Source organism: Erithacus rubecula, assembly GCF_903797595.1.
Source record: "Erithacus rubecula genome assembly, chromosome: 15".
Lineage (NCBI taxonomy): Eukaryota > Metazoa > Chordata > Aves > Passeriformes > Muscicapidae > Erithacus > Erithacus rubecula.
This window is the reverse complement of record NC_136667.1, coordinates 10,934,668-10,958,395: the sequence shown is the minus strand read 5'-3', so window position 1 is coordinate 10,958,395 and position 23,728 is coordinate 10,934,668. Positions and strand designations below refer to the sequence as shown.

The window sequence follows — 23,728 nt, the reverse complement described above, 5'->3', positions numbered from 1 at the left end:
CTATAATCCTGTAAGCATTCCCTGCTACCCCCAGTCTTACATCAAATGCCTTTGCTGTTCTTTATAAATGAACACAAGCAGGGAAGCAGCATTTGCTAGAATAAAGTGTGATTTCACAGTACAGAAATTACCATGTGTGGAATAGTGGGTAAGGGAGTCGGGTTCCACGTGGTCGATGTGCTTGTTTTTGCTTGCCAGTTTGTTCCACCAGTAAGTTTTTTCTCTGTAGGCTGAGACCACTGCATATCTGATCTAAAATAAAACCATGGTGTCAGTTTCCAAGGAGAGGCAACAGCTAGAGTAAAAAAACACAGCAAGAAACCCAAACATGCGAAACACTCTATTTCAGTAATCACTTATGTATCTCTTCTCCAGTGTTAAGTCTGGGGGTTCTGTTTGTGTTAAAAGTGAACTATCAGTATTGCACTGTGCATATAATAATTAACTGGAGTTTGATGCAACTTTTATAGTGTTTCAAGAAATAAAAGTACTTCAGTAAAAATACAGCAAAACTAATTAAAGTGAGCTGCTTTAAAAGTTAAGGTTGGCCATGTTATGGTGACTGACCACAAACACACTGCTCCAATGCACTTCTCAGCTATTTCAGATTGTTTCAAGAGATGAAATCCTTACCATGTTAGTACCAGATACTATTAAATAGTCATGTGAGAATATTCTAAGTACATATATGCACTTACTTTTTGGATGCAGTTCCTCCAAAGCCAAGATCTGTTGGGGAAAAGAAACAGACAAAATCCTTAAGAATTTTAATTTGGGACGCAAAAAAACAAAGCTTGCTTTTCTTTCAGTAACAAATGAGAAAGTTAATTTTAAAAGCTTCACACTTACTTCCTACTAGATTAGCAAGTGAAGAATCGAGGTCATTTGCCAAAATTTTTCTATTTTCTATATTTTGCTGGCTAGCTACAGTGGCTCTTTGAGTTTGTGGTGGTACTGTGGGTTGCAATACATCATCTAGAAAGTAAAAACCTAAACAAAGAAAATAAAAGCAACTGTTAACAAAATAGTTACACTGCATTTAATAAACAACATCCATAGGCTAGGGAGGAATTTTCTTTATAGAACACTAATTTGAGTATTTATGTGTGAAAGTTCAACATGATGGAAATATTTAAGACTTGGATAGAAGCATAGTTTAGCTTCTTATTTTTTATTGAATACTATATTGTGCCTGGTAATCTAAAAGAATCTTTAACTGCACTTGAACAATACTTTGCTATACAAAAGAGGAAGACTAACTCAGGTATTCTTCAAGAAACACACAAAACCAGTTCTGCACTTCTGCAAGTGCTGTGCTTCTGAATAGAGTCAGAGGGAAGTCTCACCACATATCAAGAAAAAGCACAGAAGACAAATGAATATGAGCTTACCCGTTATGTGACATCCAGTGGGCCATGTTCAAAGTTTGTTCCCCCAGAGAGAGAGAGGAAACAGTTACTACACAGAGAATGAAATCAGTCAAAGCAAATTTTAAAGTAAATAACAACTAACAACTGAACTGATTGCCTCTTATCAGCCCATAATCACCTTGCAAATATATTAAATTATTACATTGCCAACTGCAATAGCAATTATGCTAAACTGTTAAGCAGTTTTTGCCTGCAGGGTATCAATTAGTCAAAAGAGAGTTTTTACCACTTGCAGTCCTGTACTCTGGTGCTGTAGATTTTCTTCCAAAAACAGCATCAAAGTCCACATTAATTGTTGAAGAGGTGGTACTCGGAGAAGCTGAATGAAGAGGAAAACCTAAAAAATAAGTTGAGTAATGAAATACACCCATGAAGTAATACCACTCATTCCAGTAAAACCAGAAAGTTTTAAAAAACAAAACCAAAACCAAAAATCAAAACCAGCAACAAAAACAACAAAAAACCCAAATGAAACAAAAAACACAACAAAAAATCAAATTACCATCAACAGTCATAGGATGATACACAGAAGCAGTTGCTGGTTTATGACCACTAAAGTCATCTTTGCAAACAGAGAGATGAAAATAAGATCAGCTTTAAAGAGAAAAAGGCAGAGGGAACCCAACTAAACCCAATTAAATCTGCAGCTAAAAATTAGGCAATTTTACCATTATGAAATGGTTTTTTCTTTATTTTACAGATTTGAAAAGCCAAGTAACTCCTGCATTCCCCATTACAAAAGAGAAAGGAGGTTCCAGTTTGAAAGAAATCAGCAGATTTCTGCAGTTTGAAAGAAATCAGCTGCAAGTCTTAGGATGCCTAGACTGGGCAAGTAGAACAAAATAATAGTTTATTTCAACTATAGAAATAAACGTTTAAGGAAACATATAATTTACTACACCTGGAATTAATGCACCATTTTTACTGGTTAATAAAAAGTGAAGATTGGCCCAAACCACAAAACATGGCCCACATTATTTGCATTATTGTCTCCAGTTGCAAATAAATTACATGGGGAATGTTTTTTTTACCACTAAACAGTTCCACTCTTTGTTTGGAGGAAAAAGAAGAATTGATGAAAGGGGTGGCAGATTTTACAGCTTCTTCAACTGGCTTCATGTCAAAGATGTCCAGATGAGGTGGAGAACCAACACAACCATTTGAAGACGAGAAAGAACCTTTCAGATGCAGAAGTAAAGGAAAGAATACAGAATACAAATAATGGAAAAGAAAAACAGACAGAAATGATTGAATATGAGAGTCTCTAGACAAAGTTACATTGTAAATATTCCACCTAATGATCAGTCAAAGTTAGATACAAATTTTAGACAGATATTATCTAGATACAAATTTTTAGTTTCAGACAAAAATCCTAACAGCTCTTGATTTAGGGAAAATGCTTCTAGTATTGACATTGGGTGAGAGGGGGAAAATGACAGAACATATATCAAAGAAGTTAGATACTAAATTTTTGGCTTCAGTAATCTACCTTTTAAATAGCATATAAGAGTATCAATTCCACCTATTTAAGTACTAACATTTACCATGGTGTTAACACTGCCTTCTTTTGACATTTAAGCCATTTCTTTGACATCTAACCTGACCATCCTTTGGGAGGATGGGTGAAGAAACGGGGGTCCACAGCTTTTTTACAAGAACTCTGAAGTTACCAACACCTTTAAAGTGAGAAGTATATTAAATATTGCTTAATTAAATGGAAATACTAGTCCAGGATCTTTTCAGTTGTATCTGGTTAGGTTTTATTTTCCAGTATTTTTCAACTTTGATCTTTAGTTATATTTCCTCCCCCGTCACCTTTATTGAACAGCTCTGCTCCTTTGTTCCATCAGCACTAATGTTGTGTATTCAAGAACGTTTGTCAGAATTTTCAGACAATTTATTTCATATTTTGTTATAAATGTTTGGATGCAAAATAGTTAAGGTTTAAGATGCAGATTCAATTAAGTGTGAACCTTGTATTCTAAGAATTCCATTATCATTTAGATAGTCAAATCAGGGTATGAGCTCACCTCCCCAAGCACTGCTTGCTGATGTTGATATAGCTGGAGTACTTTGCACAGTTGGAACAAATGCAGGCTGAAGATCAAAAAGATCACTAGAAAGGTTGGGCATGCTGAATAAGAAATGAGAGAAAGAAAAATATGAAATTATGTAACAGGCATTGTATTCTTGCTTTTATCAACACTTGTACCAATCTCATTTTCTCTTATTTGCTAGCAGCCCATCAACAACAGAGAACAACAAACTGCTAATTAAACATTTACTGACAAAATTCTTGTGGGTACACCAAGAAAACATCAGAAAAAGGTACCTGAGAGGTAACTAGGATCACAGTTTTGCAGTTGATTGCGGAACTGCAGGTCAGTACAGTAATTTCTGTTTTTTTCAGAAAGCAAAATATCTCTCACCTATTTGTTGTGGGTGCTGGTCCAGCAAAGAGGTCAACAGCTACAGTGGTATTTATACTTTTTCCTGATAAAGTGCTTGGGGATGCTGATGTGGAAGTGGAATTTGATACTACAGAAATTTCTCTTAATCGCTGCTCCTGAAAGATGAGAGAGACAGTTGGCATTTTAGTCTTATTAATTTATTAGCATTTCAGTCCTGGAGACCTTTTCCAAGAAGAAAATGTTAATTATGGCCTTCATAAATAAAACACTTTTTCTTCTGTAAACTCCTAAAACCAGAAAAATAATTGAAGTTAGAGATAAGAGTATTTGTTCTAAGAAAGCATATAAAAATCAAGGTGAGACTTGATGTTTTAAATAACTTTTTAAAAATCCATAACTGCCTAGAAGTAATTCACTTCTAGTCAAGCTATACATTCCAGACTCCCTCCACAGTCACTCAGAGAAACAGCTCAATGGACCTTTGTTCAGGAAGACTCATCTCCCCACTTAATGAGTCCCTTCATGGTTCAATCCAGACCTTCAGAAATCAATGTAACAACATGCAATCCAATAATAAGGTAGCATCCCTTGTTCAAATTAATTTCAGGTTTACATTCCTCACTACTTCTAGATATGTTCACTGCATTTTGATGGCAACTGTCAAAGCACGGGCGTATGTTTTACACAGCTGTGCTGATTTTGCATGAAAGGAGGATGAGCACAGAGCACAGACACACACAGGGGCTGTTTCCTCTATGAGAACTTACTCTGTGAGCTACAGGAACCAATTGGAAAGTTGATTTAATAACTGACAGCCTGGGTAACCAAGTAAAAAGTTACTTTGCTTTCATGAATCGCATCTGTAAACTGAAATCTCTTTTCCCTTCTGTCTGTGAAGCAGGTAACAACTGGCCCGGCCCTGCCTCCCCATGCAGCCTGACTGGGCAGGGGTGGGAGAGCCACTGAGGCCTCCCCTGTTTTCAACTAGTGGCCCTGATGGCCAGGGGAAAGGGAAACCTTTGCTAAGATCCTAGTTTCCCCCCACCAGCTGCCCATGCAGCTTGGGGGAAATGCAGCTGGAACAGAGTCCAGCCAGTCTCCCCCACGCAGCCTGCACGGCTTGGCATGTCTCCAGCAGGGCCTTCCTGGCTCCCTTCACCTTCTGCAACCTTGTGCAACTTTAACCCTTCTAATGCTCAGATGAGACTGCAGATCTCATGACCTACCTTGAATGAGAGGAATAAAGCAGGAAGTATACTAAAGTCAGTCAAGTGGGTGCCAAGTTTCCAGATAGGAAGAGATTGTGGAGATGCCATTAAAAGACTGGCTGAAAAGAACCTTTTTTTGTAAACTATGGGGGACTGGACTACACTGAAAATTCCTTTAAATTGTGGAGAACTACTTGGGGGGGTTGAAGTGCTTGAGAAAAAAGATCCTTTGCCCCAAGGGAATGGGGTGTCTATTCTGGAGACTGGAAAGATGAACAGAGACTTTTGATGGAAAAAGAAATTAACTTTTTGCCTTTGACCAGCTTGGCTTTAAAAGTAATACCCCAGGAGTTTTTTTTTACATGACCCATAACATAGCTCTGGGAAGACTGTGAAGATGGGAGGAATTTTGTGATTTGCAGATTTGCCTGGGCAGATAAAAATTGTGAAAGTGAAGACAAACCCTATGGCTAAACTAAGAAGGAGCTTCTCTCTCTAGAGTGAACTGAAATGATTATTTAAGTGAATGACTGACTGAAGTGTCTCTGTAATGTTGTTAAGAAATTGGAAGGTGGGGGGGAGGAGGAAGTGATCTAGGAATCTTATTCCAAATTCCTTACTTTCTCTGTGTTATTAATAAATTTCTTCTTTATGCTCTTTTAAGTTTTAGGCCTGGCTTGTTTTTGCTCCTAAATCCTATCTCCAAGAAAAAATTGAGTACATTAAAATTGGCAACCAAATCAAACCAAGACAACAGCTCACATAAAACACTGAGTGACCTTGCAAGCTTCCTCACCATACACTATTTTATTCAGTTACAAAAAGTCTTTGAATACAAAACTTGTTAAAAACATCCTACCTTAAGTGCCTGCAGTCTAACTTGTTCCTCCTCCAATGCCTGCTGCTTTTCTTTCTCATCCATCCGGCTGAAGGACATTCCTGTATTGGCAAGTGTGGAAACAGCACTGGATAGGGCACTGGCTCTAAAAAGAGCAATAATTAAAAAAAAAAAATTATTAAAAAAACCCAGTCAGTTATACATCACTCACAGTTTAAATACCAAGTGCCCTCCTCCCCAGTCACTTCTTCCCCTATTCTCTGGTACATAAGATAAGAACAGACACCCCAAAAACAGTCTGGTGACAAAAGATGCACAAGTACACAGAGTGACTCCTTTGAGTTTCAGTGGGTAAGAACTGGAAAATATGGAACATTGCAGTTGTCTCTCCTCTTAAAGCTATCTAGATTACATTGGAATGTTATTCAAATGGCAGAGGCACAGAAAGTTCGTACACTATGCAACAGCAAAGAAAGCACAGCATTATATATATATATTCTGCATATACTGAATATTGTGGTAGTGAATCCTTAGATTCTTGAAAAAAATAATATGATGAGAAAGACAGCAAATTGGAAACATTTATCAGTATTTACCTGATACATTTATTAATATTTACCAAGTTTCTGTGGGAGAATGTCTATGCCAAGAGATCTCTCACTATTTAGTCAGAAGTATTTTCATACATACTGATACTGTACTTGACAGAAAGAATAACAGAATTACAATACATCTAAGCTAATTTAGCTATTCTGAGGAGGGGCTGAAGAACTTTTACAAGGTCAAGATAAATCATAGTCTGAGAGGTAGACCATGAATATATAAATATTAATTCAGATAAATATCATCCTGTCTTAGGTAAGAAGAGTATCAAAATCCAAACACCTTATAAACATTACAAGCCAAAGGACTTTAAAAAAGTAAAAGCTAAAAAGAGTAATATACAAGGTCTCAGTTCAGTGGTTTATTACAGCATGGTCAGAAATCTATCAGAGACACAGGCAGACATACCTACATTTCAAATGTGGCTAAGCTATTAGACTATTGCTCACTATATGTTTCATTTATATTTCTAGAATGATACATTCAGAAGTGAATAAAAAAAAAAAATCAACAACACCACATGACTGAATCCTGAAAATTGTTAGAATGACAATGACAAATCTTAAGTACAGGCATTGTTGCAATTCACTGGGTCCTCACCTGCTGGCAGCAGAGACTTCCTTTGTTTTCTTTCCCTCCACAGAAGCCAAATGCTGTTCCAGTGCCTCAAGCAAGCTGCTGGGTGCCTAAAATTAAAAGTATTTATAGAACACTGCTTCTATCAACACATCATTGTCTAGTACACAGTTTCATTTTCTCACCAACTAAAAATAAACAAAATCTCACGCATCAGTAATAGTGCTTTTGGGTTTTGTTGCCATCCTACACACCCAAATTCCATCTACTCAGTGGTGGTTCCTTAAAAGAAGTGGGACCACATAGGGAGGAAGGAAGAATTCCCCAGAGTAGCTCTGCTTCTGTGCGTGCAAGTTAAATTCTTGGTTTTGGCAAAAGTATTTGCTACATTAGAAGCAACTGAAAAACCAAAGTTGATGAAGCATTACTCCCTTAAACTCACAGAAGCCCTGAAACAAAGACCTGGCATTTTTTATCTACTTTCCCATATAACAACAAAAATCCAATCACTCTCCATTCAAATATTTTCAGTCAAAGGCTTACAATAGAAACACCTGACAACAGCAGAATGTTAGGTTGGATAAGACAGGGAATCAAATCCAATCTGATTTCAAGGACACTACTGCAGACTGAATAGCTATTCAACATGCAACTGTATAATAAACCAACTCCATTACTCTAAGTGAAATAAATCCTACTGCAGATTTATATGAAGGGAATGTACCTCTAAAATTTAAACCTATTTGCCAGCTCAGTCCTCCTCACCTGGCAGAGTTTCAGAGACATTAAGCCTCTCTTACCACTTGCCAACTTTCAGAAGGTAGAACAGATATAACAGCCATTGTTTAGAGGAAAAAAAAACTTGCCCTTGCTAGCCCTTCTGTACCAAAAGCTAGAACAAGCCATTTCCTGAAAAGAGGAAAATATTATTCACATAAGGCTTTGGCAGGCAAGCTTCCCTTTGAAATATTGAGCACAATTCTAGCTTCTCACTTTCATTGAAGACAAATTCAAGCTAGATGAATCAAGAGATTAAAAAAAAAAAAAAAAAAAAGGGCAATTAGAATAACCCTATAAAACTGTTTGTCTTAAAATGAAGACCTGAGCTTATATTTCTTAAGTAGAGCGAGGTAAGCTAAGACAGTGTAGTTACCTCAACAACAGGTCATGAATAAATTCAGCATTTGACCCAGACAGCTAAATCCCAAGGGGGACATTTTGAAATACCCTTTTGGAAAGGTACCAAGGACAAAAAACCACAAACCAAGCAAAAAGAAACCAACTAAAAACAACAAGCAAAAAACCAAAACAAAAAAAATCCCCAATCAAACCAAATCTCCCCATACTTTTACTTTTCAGAAGGAACAACAGCTTGCAAAAGGTATTGCATGCTACAGCTACTTAGATAATCTCAGCAGCAGGAGACAATGCCCTAGTTCCAGAAAGCTTTTCCTTGTCTTTTTTACCTCCCGAAGCCACTCAAACTTATTTGTATGGAAATGCATATTCTGCACTTACTTTTCTAAGACCCTCTGAACAATCCCCTTCAACCACAAGAACTAAACCAAACAATCCAGTAACCTCCTCTGAACTTGCTCACTACTGCAGATATCCTCCCACAAAACACCAGACTTGGAGTGAACAGGGTAGTTTTATGTCAGAAATTATACCTGGGCTAATCCAGCCACTGACTTGAGAAAGGCTGCATTCCACAATTCACCTCCATCCCCCACCCCCTAAAACACATGACAGACTAACATCCATACAGAAGTTAAAAACCAGCTATGTTCATGAAATACATGAACAGCTATTAGCAGAAAGCAACATCACTGTGAAACAGGGCACCTACAAAGGAAAATGTTTTCTTCACAGAAACAGGCAAAAGTGCTAGTATTAAGAAATTCCAGCAAATCTTTTTGAAGTGGCACTAAATAGATATACAATTATTCAACTCATATTAAATGTCATGAAATTTTCTGTCTAGGTGGAATGTTTAATAGTGGCACTAAAACTGCCAAAATGCACAGGATGCAGAGGTCTACCACCAGCTCAGAAGTGCATTTCTCATACAAGTGCACTTACAACAAAACAGCTGAGCTATTAGAAATAAAATGTTGTGGGCAGAGCAGATATTAAGTATTTTCTCACTGAAAGTCTCAGATTAAAAAAAGCAGCAAAATGAAGTTAAATACCCCTATTTCCAGCAAATAAAAAAACCCACTTGCTTTCAAGAGCATAATAATGACCCAATTAAGTAGACAAGTGCACACTAACCCAGTGAGGTATAAATAACTTCAGACTTAAGTGTAATGTGATTAGCATAATACAGCCCAGCTGAATACTGCAGCACTAATCAAAAGACAAAGTATGATGCTAAGATCAAACACCAACAGAAAACTTCAAACTACTGTTTCAATCATTACCTGCTTTTACCCTGATGGTTTCAGTCATATTTCTTTTATACCATGAAGACAAGTTCTTAAAGTGATTAATATTAAATGCTAGGGGCAAGCATTAGAGATCTGTGCTTTGAAGCATGAATGATTTCAAATAGAGTTCATACTGTAGGCAGTAATGAACACCACTAACAATGGAATTTTGTGGCTCAGGCTTGATTTCCATTTTAAAAAGACACTGATTAGGGTTTGGCAAATCTTCACATTAGATTTTTTTTCATGATTAACCCATGAAATTTAATTTCAAGAAGCTAGTGTAGGATTAGATGTGACTGTTCAAATGTTACACATTAGATTTTTAGTTTCTCACTGACCACACTCCAACATCTCCAGTACTTGAGCTCTAAAGCACTGCAGGTCCTGCCCAAGTCTCCTTAGGCTTTTTATTGTACCCTGCAGGTTGCCTGGTGCTACAGAAATAATGACAAACACTGCTCTGTTGGGTTGGCCCTAGGTGAGAAATAAAACATCCCTATAAACTGAAGACTCACAAAGAACAACCTTGTTGACCTCTGTGGACTATCAGTGTTTCCTGTTCACCAGGTCAACCCATTTTGTCACCACCCTTCTACCCCTCAGTTTATCCTCACTGGAAGGTGTTTCCCTGATTCCACCTTTCAGACTGAGTTTTTCAGAACACCACCTGCATTGCACATGTCCCTCATACTACTGAGTAAAATCAAAGCCAGCATCAACAGCTGATATAGAAACACCAAGTTTACTCTTCAGACTTAAGGGAACAGAAAAAAAAAATCCAATGGAATCAGCTTACTGTCATCTTTAAATGTGTTGGAAGACATTAAGTTAGAGTGAAATAGGAGGTTTTCCTCCAGGTATGGCAAGATACTTCTGGCTTACCTGCCAAGAAATGTTCTGTGATAAAAACCAGAAGTTCTTGAAAAATTGCATTTTCTGTGGGTTTTACTGCTTTGAACAATCAAAAGATCTCATTAAGAACTGCAAAGTGTAAGTAGTGAATACATTAAATCCATGTAAGAAGCTACTATAAATATTTCCCACAGATAAATACATAGAAGAGAATACAGTCTCATGAAGAATGATTGCTATGGTACATACCAACCTTTAAAAAGACAAGGAACAAAATAATTGGGTTAATCTATTTGCAATGTACACTGACCTGAGTGAGATCTGGAATGTCACCCTGATCAATTCCAACTTGCTGGGTTTACAAAAAGAGAAGAAAAAATAAAGTACATTACTACATGCAGTGGCAATGAAAATAACACAGCAATGTCTGAATGTTACCTAGAAGCTAGCATATTAAAAGGGTATATTCATAACTTTCTGAACTGGTACTAGTTTCAGTAGGAACACACCTTAAAAATCACAATTGCATTAAACAGCATCTCAAGGCAAACTCAGCTTTCCATCCAGCCTAACTTTCATGCAAAAAAGCCTGCTAGAAGCATTAGAAACAGCCACACTGTTTACTGAAACTAGTTATCAATTTTTAAGTACTTACAGTAAAGGAGAGCCCTATAAATATCTTTAAATAGATTGTAATAATCAGTTTACACATTCTGGAGCATTCATAAAATTTATAATGATACTTCAGAAAGTTTACTATGTGGTCTAGCTTATAAAAAGGATACCCAAGAATCCCACTCCATGTTAACAGGCATACACAATCTTTACAATACCTAATCTCTAGAATACTTCCTTGTATAGTGAAGTTGAGCAAACTATTTGTTTAAAGGTGTTTCTCTGAACATTGATACAATATCAATACAGACAGTTAAGTTATATCTTTTCCACATATGTAATTTATTTACCTCTGCTACTTTGAGGAACTCTGACAATTTGGTCATTCTGGCTAGAAATTTTTTGTAAATATCCAAGCCTTCTTTGCACTGGTTCTTCTTCATATCAAAATATCTTTCTGAGGATGCAAATAAAACTCTTGTAAGATAATACTCTCCCCAGCAAAAAGCTGATATGGTATTACAGAAGTTAATTTGACACAAGCTTCAGTAAGAGAACAGACAGCAGTAACTCAAAACTATTCAGATTTTACAGGAATACCTGAAATATTTTATAAGTCAGTCAATACAAAACCACTCATTTTTCTGTTTCAGTGTATTAGACTATAATGCAAAAATCTATTAAACATGGATGTGAATCCATGCAAATTGTTAAATTGGGTATTATGGTGAATATTTTCAAAATGTCAGCTTATTAGCTGGCAATGAGGCAAATTATGTTATAGTTTGAAAATATTCCTGGTATTTATTTACCTTTTTAGACCCTGTATCAATATATTTTGATACTGAAGTGGCTACATATACTGAACTGAACTACTAAAAGGAGCACCAACCACATCCTTCACTTTTTATGGTTTTGCCCTATATATTTACAAATATGGCACTGAGTAGAAACTAATGGATTAACAGAACAAAATGATGGTTTCATTCATAAATTTGCTTAAATGGTAATGAAAACACTTTTGCTAGGAGGTTATCACCCTTTTAAAAAATCTCCTACATTTCATCTCATCAGTTCAAGCTGATTCAGGTACCAGACAAAGGTGACCAGTCAAGTTTTAAAGAAAGTACAGGAAAACAGAATTCGGCCATACTGTGAGTATATTAAATACTCAAAACACCACATCTCAAAACTATTACAGTCCAATTGCAAAGGATATCCATTGCACTTTCATGGTATTTTTGTTTCAGTCTCACCAATCACCCTCTCATTTCACTTTGTTTCAAAATGTATTCTTCTAGGTAGAAGTGGATGTGTAACCCTAGGCTCCTGGTCACTAAAACTAAGATAGGCTTCATTTAACAGCAATAGAGCAGAGAGAATTTTTAAAGAAACTGCAGTCAGAAATCATCGATCTTCTTTAGTTTTCTCAATATCTTTCACAAAATTCAAAAGCTAAAAAAATTCTCACATACCTAAAAGATTAATAATCCCCTCATTGTATGCTGCAAAAAGTCTAATGGAATCTTTAAAGAGGAGCATAAAGGCAGCATTTATAACACCATTTGTTAGTTCATTTGGATTTGCCTGTGTAGAAAGCAATAAGAAAGTAAATTAGTATTTAACAAAATAATAAAACTCTCACTTTAAAATGAGAGAGCATTACTTAACACTGATCTTAAAGTACTTACATCAAAATCAAGGAGTGCATCAAGCTGGTTCTGTATGATTGGAAGGGTTTTCAAAAGCTTTTCAGGATTCATAGTTCTCATCACTCCATCTATCCTACAGAGTAGAAGACAGACATTTACACAAGACAGAGATCTCAACCCACATTGTATTGTTTCAACAATACAATATTGTTTCAAAGGGCCAAAAGAACACCATTCTATGACAAGCTCAAGAACAACTGTTCCTCCTTGTCCCACCCCCTGCAACAAGAAGGATCAAACAGAAGTAGCAGTAGTAGTCTTACCCTCTTTTCATTTTGGTGAAGTCAACTGCTACAAGTCTATATGAAAGTGCTTTTTCATTCAAGTATCTGCTGTATCTTCTAATGAAGGTAGACATATCATAGCCTAAAAGTTAAGCATTTGAAAGTTAGACATTATGAAGGGGTACAGTTTTTCAGTTCTTTTCAAGAACTGTTCTCCTTGTAGCCTGTTTAATGTCAGCTCGCATAAAAAGTCCTTCCTAGGCACTTTCCAGGATCTTAAGATGTGACATTTAGTTTCTTCCCAAGTTGCTAAGATTAGGAAAGCATTTGTTGCAATTACGGAAATAGACACCTAAACACATTAAAATATTAGACAAGAACTGAGCATAAAAGATTAGACAAGCACCAAGCAGTTTTTGTTAAGATGTTATTGAAATTAGAATAAAAATGTATTCCTAGTAAAATGATGAAGAGTTTGGTAACTTATCTGTCATCTCTCAAAACTAAAACCTAAAAACATGTTCTATCACAAGCAAGCAAAGAATGTATCAGAGATTTGAAAAAGTTCTCCCTATTCACACAGCAAATCCTAGTTACCAGTCCATGCACCTTAACAGTAAATATTTACTCCTGAGGCTTTAAAATGCAAGAATGAAAATTATTATTGTCCTGATAATTTATCAGGTTTATTCTAATGAGCATCAAGAGCTCACTTTGTAAACCTTTACAGCCGTGTGTGCAATCCTACATACATTACAGACAGATTTCTAGCACTCACCCAGGTAACTCAGAATCTCACTTGACCTGTGTCTACATTCTTGGCTGGACATTCTTTGGTGTCTCACGCAATAAAAATCAAAACACTCTTCCATTTAAATGTCACTTAGTTCCTAGTGTGCACTGACACATGCACCATCACAGAGAAAAAAAATGAGTAGAGTTCTTTCCTTCAGTGAAAGATCCTTACCCTGCATGGCACTTTTGTCCAGGTAGTTATTTAAGTTGAACAAAGTGTTCCGGGATGCAAGATACTGGATAAAGCGCTGTTGGTGAAGAAAAAGTTGAGGATGTAATTGTTGTGAGAGTCAAAACAGAAATATATGACAAGCAAACTACACTTATCTTGTAATTGTTTGTAGTAACCTCTATCTACAACAGAAATTAGTTAAAAGGGAAAAAATTTAGAGGAAAACCTGAAAATACTTACTAGCAAAGCCTCTGAAGTCCAAAACTAGATTTGGCAAAAATATAAATTTAAACTAAACAAAGACATATCACTGCTTGTGAATAAAGTACTAATACTAAAATACTAATAATCCTAAAGGAAGCTGCTTAGTTAATTTTGTACTTTAGAAAAGACAAGCGGGAAAACACAAAACAAAAATACTACTTGCATTATCCAAGCTCTTGAAGTTTGACCTAGTTCAACTGCTGTAGTGTGAAGAGGACACTATGTTTTATAGGTCATTTCAATCAAGTTCACAGAGCTTTGCAGAGAGGAGGAACACCAAGCTTTCACAGCAGTTTAATATCTGGAAAGCACTTCTAAGAATTGTCATTTCAAAGTTACCAGTGGTCAACAATAATTTCTTAGGTCAATGACCTCACACGGGTTCAGGGTTCACTTGACCAAAGTTTAGCTTTTAACATAATGCATGTTCAACAGAGGCTCCATTTCTAACTCCATGTTATTGACTAGGAAGCTGTTGATAAACTGTGATGAAATAACTTAAGTGAATTAAATGCAGTAGAATGATGTTTCAGAGGAATGTTAATAGCAACAACATATGAAGACTCAGCCCATTAGTCTTGTAAGATGAAATATTCTAGTCACCATATTCCTCTCCCCATTAGCAAGTATTCTTATCTCTTATTAGGTTGACTGCACATTTAATGAGTGCTAACAAGACTCTTCTGCTGTGCTCTTACTGATAAGCACTACCCTAATGAAACAAAGCTCATCAGAAGTTTTCAAGCCTTTATTCTATTACCTCACAGACCAACTCAGATATCTGCAGGTAAAATTGCAAACACTTTTGAAATAATGAAGGCATATTTTCTTTCCTCTGGACAGATACTTTAGAGCCATCAGCAGAGGAAAATGAAATCTTTGAAAAACTGAAGTACATATCTAATGTTTTACATATTGAGACAATTTTTAAAAGCTGTCAAGTAGGCTTTAACAGAATGAATCATGTCTTACCTCATTTCCATACATCATGAGGTGGTGTGTTGTAATTAGAGCTTTGAACACTACGACCCAGCTACTGTTTGCAGTTCTCTCAAAGAGTGTATCCGCCAACTGTGGAATATTCACATTCATTTCATTTGTGCACTGTATTAGATCTAAATAAAAGGGAAAAAAAATCAAAGAATTACAATGAGTTACATGCTCAGAGGATCAACATGTTATTTTGTGGTTTTTACATTGAGGATTCATATTGGAAGCATTAACTTCAGTTCTTTGTTTAAGAAATAATTGAGCTCCTTTACTGTCCTTGCTCGGATTTACTAAATTTTACTGAAACACTCCAAGTATGAGCTACAAAGGCATTTCAATAATGTTATGGAGTCCCAGTATCTTATTAATAAATAACCTGTTTCACTAAAATGGAGCCAAAATTAGTCTCTCTGAAAGCTAGTATGAGCAACCTTCTGGACACTCAATGCCCGAGGCCACTCAATCTAACAAAAAAAAAAGAAAATCTGAGAAGCAAGGAAATGCTGAGACATCCCAACCTCAGATGAGATCAACAGGCAGCACAACCCTGCCACTCTGACCTAGGCCTGAGTACTCACACATGATGGCAAATGAGATGCTACAAATCTGTAAAATACACCTCTTTTCTTTAAGGATTAAGAGCAAGAATTTGCACGTATCCACTCTTCCCCTTAGCTTAAAAACCTGGTCACAAGACTACTGAGTATTTTCTGATGGATCATTGGTAGATCTCAGGCTTTTATAAAAAAGCTTTTGTGTTCCAGACTGACAAAAACCTTAGTAGAACATTAACTTGGGAGGTCAGAGACAGAGAGGTTCAAGACTCCACCTGAGATTTAATACAAAACCAGAACAAGCTCCAGCAGACACATGGGCAGAGCACTTACTTGCCTGATAAGGCTAAAGAAGGTACTTGCTGAGAAAAGAGCAGAGAACTGAATCCAGGACTACTCTAAACCCCCTCAAGAGATGCACATCAGACATTTATTCTCTCTCTGCTACATTTGGCTCAAGTGTGATCAAAGTAGACCCTAAGGACTGGTCAAGGCCAATGAAACAAACATCTGGTTTGAAAAGCTTCATTTGTGTCCTCTGATTTAAGCTGAGCCTGTGAGCAGCCCATTGGTAGCAGAGCCCATTGCTGTTTGTGCAGCTTGTCTGGATAAGGACCTGTGGGTCTGGGAGGTGCCTGGGAAGCCAGGCAGCACCTGAGTTCTGAAGCACCACTGAAAGAGCCAACTGCTCTGCCTTAGCAGCAACACGGAGAGCATGGACTGTGTCATCATTAGCACTTTAAACAGCAACTTAGAGCTCATACACTGATAATTGAGGACAAAATATTTCACAGAAATGTTGCACTTAAAATTTATATCTTTCTAGTGCACAGAGTATATTACAGATGGACCTCAGCTAAAGACTAGTTTATTAAGAAAAGGTCCTTTGATTAAGGATTGCTGTTTAAAATAGTTTAAAAACCAGAGTAATTTTGAAAGGGTAAAGAATTTTAGTATCTCATAAAGGCAAAAAGCTATAAAATGCAAGTTATAATAAATTACTAATTTCATTCAGATGTCAGAGATTTCCAAATAAGTACAGAACATGGAAGCTGGGATGAAAACTTTCACTCTCATTAGCAACACAAAAAAATGCTGAAATAACTGCACAAAAAGGAGAGCACCAGAAAGAGGCTTTAAGCAAGCTATACATCAAAACCTTATTGTCAAGTAGTATTCTTGTATATTGAATATACTTCAATTACTTACAAATGTGGACTTTCTCAAAACCCAAGTAATATGCTAGCTACTGCTCCCTATTCATGGTTATATCATCATCAGATGGTCTGTCAAATTAAGAAATACTTTAATGTAGGTGTCCAAACAGTCTATAAACAATTATTGTCCCATATAATGAAACATGCCCTAATCCCAGAATTTATACATAGAAAAATATTAAATTATAATTCAACAGCCTCATCAATTGAATGAGGATTTTGTTGTGACATTTCTAAGCAGTTCTCTCAAAACACACTAGGGCAAGTAAGCCTTCCTAAATCTAATCAGTTTATAATCAAGTATTATAGAAACACATGGAAAATACTGGGCAGCATCTAAGAGCAGCAGCTGATGTGTCTATACCCCACCAGAAATGTTACAGGACTATTACAATCCTACTTTCAGTTTATAAAAACCAACCAACAAAAATCTCACAAACTCAAGAGCAATACCTATAAAACTAAGTAACAGTTAAAGAAATTCTATTATCTGCTGAGGTCAAAGACCACACAGCCTATCAAAAATATTAATACAGCACAAAGTCCTTTTGCTTCACATAACCAGTAAGTAAGTAACATTTTTTACTGAAAAATGTTCAATATTAAATGTACTTATTAAATAACAGATGAAACTCAGAAGTAAGATCCAGGTTAAAAACCAAAATCTTGTGGCTCTCCAGTCAAGCTAGACAAGCTATTTTAATTTGTATTTTGCCAGCACTCCCAACAGATTTCTGTCCTGTCACCTTCTCTCAAGCTTAGGTCTGCCAGCAGATGTTCCAGCAGACCTCAAGATGATGCTAACACTGGGAGATCCTTTGCACATCCTAATGTCTGCAGCTGCTATTGAGTGTTCTGACAGTGATGCTGGGGCACAATGTGACAGGAATCCTACTGTTAGCACCTGCATGCAGTGCTCTAACTGGTGAACTCTCCTTAAGGCCCACATCCATAAAAGTTTTGGCTTATGCCAGAATAAAGGTTTACTTTGTCATGAAGTCATGCAGATGTCTTCTATCAAGTATCAGTAACAGAGTGGAGCTGATGGAGCTCTGCTGTATTTGAGAAGCTCTTTTGTTATTGTTTTATTGTCAAGTGTGGGCACTTCTTTGTAAGATAAGTGCCTGTCCATTTCAAAAGGCAACCAAAATGAAATACTTCACATAGGCAGGGTCACCAGAAGTCTCATTCAAGATGTGGCTGAGGTTCGAGGGCCTGAGTGAGCTGCCATGGACTCCAGGCACACCCTGAAGACAACATTCACTGGCTTTCCTGAAGACAACTTTTACAGGGAATACTCAGCACAGCATGGCCTTTGATTGTTCTTCAAAACCCAAGCATATAAGTCAGAATCACCAGTACCAAACAACACATGCTTGGAAAAACAAAATATGTCCAAAATACTAAACTAAGCAAAAAATGTCAGCACATTTTATAAACCAAAACTGGACTTTCTTAAGAGTGTGTTGCAAAAGACCAAGTTTAAAAATAAGGCTACTTCAAGGCTTCAATAAAGCTGCTTGGGGTAATTAAAAAAATTATTATTTTACAGCTAGTAATAAAAATAAAGCTGGCCTTATATTTTAATTCTACAATTGAGATACATAAAAAAACAAAACTGCAAGTAACATTTCTCAAAAATGATTCTTCTAAGCCTGCAACAGGAATATCTATATAGAGACAACTGCAGGGATCTATTACAGCTGGTGGCACAAAGGAAAAGGCTATTATCCCCATACATCTGGAATTATAAAGGAACACATGCACCTGAGAGACTGACAGCTGGGCAACAGTAATGTGGATGTTGGCAGCAAAAACTGGAATGAAATGCACAGGGTGAATGATGCTCACTTTCTTATCACAGTATTTATATAAACACTTCAAACTCAAAGCATTCTGCCAATTACCCAGGGGAATAATTTCAACTGCAAGTGAAACTGAGGAGCTATTTCTAAAATGAAATTTAGAAAAATGTTAACATCATACAGGAAAAAAAAAGAAAGAAAAATTAAAATACCTAAATAAATAAATAAATAAATAAACCTAACAGCTTTAAGCCAGAAGACTACCATATAGCCTGGAAGAGCTCTGGAAATCTTATTTCCTAGTAGAATACCGAGTAATTCCTTTCCACAACTCATCTGAAACACTGGCACATCTATGAAGTTGTACAGCTCTTCAGAGAACAACATGCATAAATCCAGATATTAAAAACAAAATAAAAAATATATATATTAGATTTTTCAAAAATTCTCAGCCAGGCACCAACAAAGACTGACATATTTTTAAGTAATAGGAAAAGTCATAATTTTCTTGAGTCAGGAATCTCAAGAGAGCTGTAAATACATAAGATAAAGGCAACCATTATAACTTAATGTATTTCTTCCATTTTGTCACAGGACTGAAACTTCTCTGAGATAGATGTAAGAATTCAGACCATTTTCCTCAGTCCCAGCAGTCTTAACAAAATACATTTTCTTCTAGAAAGTTGCATCATAGATGGCACATTATAAAAATGTGTAACATCAGAGCCACTTCAGCCAACTTTCTCAGTGTAGCTGAGAAATGCAACAATTTTTGCTGGAAGACTTGAAAGATAGCACTCAACTGTTACAAACATTGTTATGCCCATGTTTGCTCATAGTGCATGTTTGAGAGAAATTTTTAAATTTCAGTTATAGAATAACAGCTAAATCTAAATTTTGAATTACTTTACCACAAACAAAACAATTCACAGTCCCACTCCCCAACTAAACAGGGATACAGGACAGACAGCCCATAATCTTTTAAAGAAAAGCTACATACAATCCCCATTTATAGATCTCAATAATATTAGCTTTTTTTTTCATTCAAGTTAAGTTTCCTCAATTACTGTATTGAAAAACTTCACAAATTGCTAAAGAACTTCAAATTAATGACAGCCAATGGTCTGTGTAAAGAGTTCAAGAAAATACTTTTGTCCTGTATCACAACTTACATCTCTGCAAGAACCACACTGCATCAGCATTCATTTAACAGTCAAAAGCTCTGGTTGCCAAAATAAAGAATGGGCAGTACCAGAATTACAGTGATGGAATTACCACTTCTTAGAAGGTTTCCAAAGCTTGTATACATATGGGAGTTTTTAGTTTTGATTAGCAGCATTAGCTACCTTCCCCTCCCCTGTGCTTCTTAAGAGGGGTGTATACAAGTTAAACAGAAACTGTTTTTTCATTACTGTGTTAATTTAAAAGTTTAAGCTGCAATTAATTTAGGGGTTTGTTTTTTTCAAGTTTTGGTCTACACAAAGTCTACTCTGCCAGTTCCCAGCTTGGCTACAGCTTTAATTTATTCTTTTTTTTTTTTCTGGTAAATCTTCAGTAGTTAGACAAGAGGAGGTTTGCCTCCAAAAGTGTAACAGCCCCCTCTGCTGCAAACTAGACTGTGAAGGCTGAGGAAGTGACAGAATGCACACTAGGAAAGAAGAGACAAGACCTTCTGGGGCTCCACTAAGAGGAACAATCTGCCTATATAACATTTTGTATTATCTGAAAATAATCACAAAATCACAATCACAAAATAATGCAGAAATAGATCTGTTTACTTATTTAGGACACCATGACCTACTTTAAAAGATAAGTCCCCAAGTATGCCCATCAACATCGCTTAGGTTTTGGGGTGAGTTTTTTGTGGGTATTTTTTCACTCTTAAAGTAAAATATGACTATACTACTCAGCATTTAGCAGTCAGACAAACCACAATACTCTTAAATACTAGTTCAGACACTGCATATGTATCACCTTTCTGTAAAAACCTATATTGTAATACTACAGATTTTCTTGCTGAGCAAACTTGGCAATAAGGGAATTTTAAGAATTAATCTGAACAGAGGGCACAAACTGATACTCCTCCACAACCCCTAATACAAATGCAGCAGCTCTCAAAAAATTGTTCCTGGTAAAGCTTTTTCCTGAGCAGCAATTACAAATAATACCAGATGGTGCAGCATTTTGAATGACACACGCATGTAGCAACTGGAGAACAACTACCAGAGTTTTACATTAAATCCAAACTATATTTTCAACTTCATAATGTACTTAAATTGGGAAGCACTTGTATCTTGGTTTTTTCCCAGAGATTACAGTATTTCATATCTACCTGCCCACGTTTAATACATACAAGTCTTGTGTACAAGTGAAAAAATAAGAAGTGCTACTCAAAGGGTTGCAGATGTTTGAAAAGCAGTACCTGGGTATGTTCAGTGAAGACAGGAGCATGTTCATAGGAAGTTTTTAACCTATTTAAGGTTCCATATTTGACATCTTTTTTTTTCCTACTCCACCAAAGCATTCCTCTCTTCCAGATATCAAGTGACAACAAGATTTTTGTCTGCCTTAGGCCAAAGTTTGAGCAAATGAATTACACCAGAATACAGAACTCATCTGGCACAGAAGGAGTTGCTCAGGAAACTGATAGCTCTAAACAGCCTGGGATCAAAAGGAACTTGCTAGTCAAAAGGCCTCAGTTTATGGTATTCTCAAGTTAAGAACTGTTCCATTTTCTTATTTTGTAAGGGTAACTCAGAGCAGATGACATTATTTCAATAAGATTTTCAAACAACATACTACCTCTTTAAGGATTCAGAAGCCTTCAAAGTATTGAGCAAACTGTCACCACTTTCTGGCTTCCTGTTATGCTGCCATTTCTGGACTCAAAGGTTACCTCATTTAACTTGTACCACAGGCAGAACACAAGACCAGAAGAAATAAGGCAACTTTAAAAAACAAATTATTAGTAACCTAGTTTTAAGACTTTAAATTTCAACACAGTAGCTGCAATAGCTTCACTACTGTAGCTGGATGCCACCCATTCAGATCAGTAACAAGTGAAATATGTATTTGGCTGATTTTAACTGTTCCACACCGAAAGCTCTCACACAAGCCAGCATGAGCAGATCAGTGTCACAGGGTCACATATCCCAACTATTGTCAAACAGTATAACCCAGAACGCTTCTGCCGAGAGCCTGAACCAGCAGCCCCTTTAGCACCATCAACTTACACGAATTCTGCAAAACCACCAGCCTGTCTTTGAAAAAACCAGCAAAAGGCTTCAAGCCTTTTTTCCTCTCTTTAATGGCAACACACACGCACTTATTTCGCTTTCACAATCTGGGGAACGTAGAAGGATTTGAGCAGTCAGACAGGAACTCCAATTGCTACTCTGTTACTAAAGCCTGAAGCAGAGCAACACCATTGATACTTCTGCAGATTTCAGGGGTAACTCTACATGTTTTGTTATAGAGAAAGAGGTTTAACCATGCCTAGTTTAAACGTATTAGTGGCAACATACTCTCAACCAGAAGAAACGCACGGATCAACCTCGCCCTTCCCTTCGCTTTTAATCTTCTACCTCGTTTCGCGAGCCGTAAGACAGAAAACTATGATATTTCAGGAAATATTAGAAATATTTAAAGGCTGTAGTCCACGGGATACAAGGGAGGACGAAAGAGTACTTAAAAAAATTAAATGCTGGCTTGCAACATAAACACACCTTTTCCCCAGGTGCCGGATTAACAAGCACCACTGTATCCAGAGCACAAGAGCTAAGCGGCTCTCACCAGGAACAGATAACGAGGTTGGAATTTTTTTGCTCCCCGGGCGCGACAGGGTGTTACAAACCTCGCACCCTCCACGTCGAAAGTAAATTCTGGAGATGCTGCCAGTGAGGTCCACCCGGATCTACACGGCAGCCCCCCGCAGGTGCAAGCAGCCGGCTCTCTCCTCTCCCCCGCCCGTGAGCGGAGGGCCCGGCTGACGGGCTGCCCCGAGCTCGGAGCTCCAACTCCGGGCCCACCCGGCCCCGCCGTCAGCTCCTACTCACAGTCCAGGTGCTTCTTCTTGGGGCCCATCACCTCGTGAGTCGTCGCCTTGCACACAGCCTTGGCGACGGCCGAGCCGGTCACACTGTGCTGCGCTGCCGTGATGCGGTCGGTGATCGACTGCCCCGACATCATCGCCGCGGCCCTGGCGGCGGCTCCGCCGCGGCCGGGAGCGAGCGCAGCCTCCCGGAGGAAGGGCGCCGGCGGCTCCCTCCGGCGGGAGAGCTCGCCGGGCTCCGCCTCAGCGGCTCCTCTAGGCCGCCGCGGGGGCTCTTCCCGCTGCTCTGCGGAGCGGCGGCGACGATCGCTCAGCTCCCAGCACCGCTCGGCGCTGCCGCCTCCACCCGCGGGTGTGCCCCGGCTTTCCCTTTCACATTACGCTCACAGACAAAATGGCGGCGGCCGCGGCGTCAGGTGACCGCGCGCCCGCCCCGCTCCCGCTCCCGCCCCGCCGCTGCCGAGGGGGCAGGGGTCCGGCGGGATCGGGGCTGCCAGAGGATCGGGAGCGGGATGGAACGGGGCCGGGAGCGGGGCCGGGAGCGGGGCAGGAGCCGAGGCCGCCAACCACACCGAGCTTCAGGTGTCCGCGGGCGGTGGGGACCCACCCCCGCAGCGCCGAGGCGCTCTGTGACTCGCCGCCCTCAGCACCACGGAATCACAGAGTCAACTTGGATGGAAAACACCTCTGCGATCATTGACCCCAACCTGTGACCGAACACCACCGTGTCAAACACGCCACGGCACTGAGTCTTTTCTTCAACATCCCTAGGGTCGGTAACTCCACCACCTCCCTGGGCAGCCCATTCCAGTGTCTAATCACCTTTTATAGGAAGAAATTCCTCCTAGGTTCAATCTAGACCTCCCCTGGTGCAGCTCGAGATTACAATCTCTTGTTCTGTCGCTATCTGCCTGGGAGAAGAGGCCACTCCCCAGCTGGCTACAGCCTCCTTCCAGGGAATCGCCCGCTGGCTCTTTGT

General features: G+C 38.2%; 1 protein-coding gene across 8 annotated transcripts in view; it reads right to left on the bottom strand.

The window, feature by feature from the left end:
• LOC306808240 (phosphatidylinositol-binding clathrin assembly protein-like) overlaps positions 1-23,190 on the bottom strand; it is a 29,420-nt gene extending 6,230 nt beyond the window's left edge. The window contains exons 1-18 of one of the 8 annotated variants that reach the window (XM_079318576.1): positions 22,754-23,185; positions 15,105-15,247; positions 13,869-13,944; positions 12,941-13,043; positions 12,657-12,750; positions 12,441-12,552; positions 11,316-11,422; positions 10,661-10,702; positions 7,091-7,176; positions 5,909-6,032; positions 3,860-3,996; positions 3,461-3,564; positions 2,462-2,608; positions 1,933-1,992; positions 1,657-1,749; positions 850-975; positions 699-729; positions 132-252 (exon numbers count right to left, since the gene is read on the bottom strand). In XM_079318576.1, the coding sequence (XP_079174702.1) occupies positions 132-252; positions 699-729; positions 850-975; positions 1,657-1,749; positions 1,933-1,992; positions 2,462-2,608; positions 3,461-3,564; positions 3,860-3,996; positions 5,909-6,032; positions 7,091-7,176; positions 10,661-10,702; positions 11,316-11,422; positions 12,441-12,552; positions 12,657-12,750; positions 12,941-13,043; positions 13,869-13,944; positions 15,105-15,247; positions 22,754-22,886 (1,839 nt within the window). In that variant the 5' untranslated portion in view covers positions 22,887-23,185. Of the gene's footprint in view, positions 1-131; positions 253-698; positions 730-849; positions 976-1,656; positions 1,768-1,932; positions 1,993-2,461; positions 2,609-3,460; positions 3,565-3,859; positions 3,997-5,908; positions 6,033-7,090; positions 7,177-10,660; positions 10,703-11,315; positions 11,423-12,440; positions 12,553-12,656; positions 12,751-12,940; positions 13,044-13,679; positions 13,802-13,868; positions 13,945-15,104; positions 15,248-22,753 lie in introns of those variants that run through there. The other 7 variants (XM_079318575.1, XM_079318578.1, XM_079318577.1 and 4 more) reach the window with 7 other exon arrangements.
• Positions 23,191-23,728: the final 538 nt, after the last annotated feature.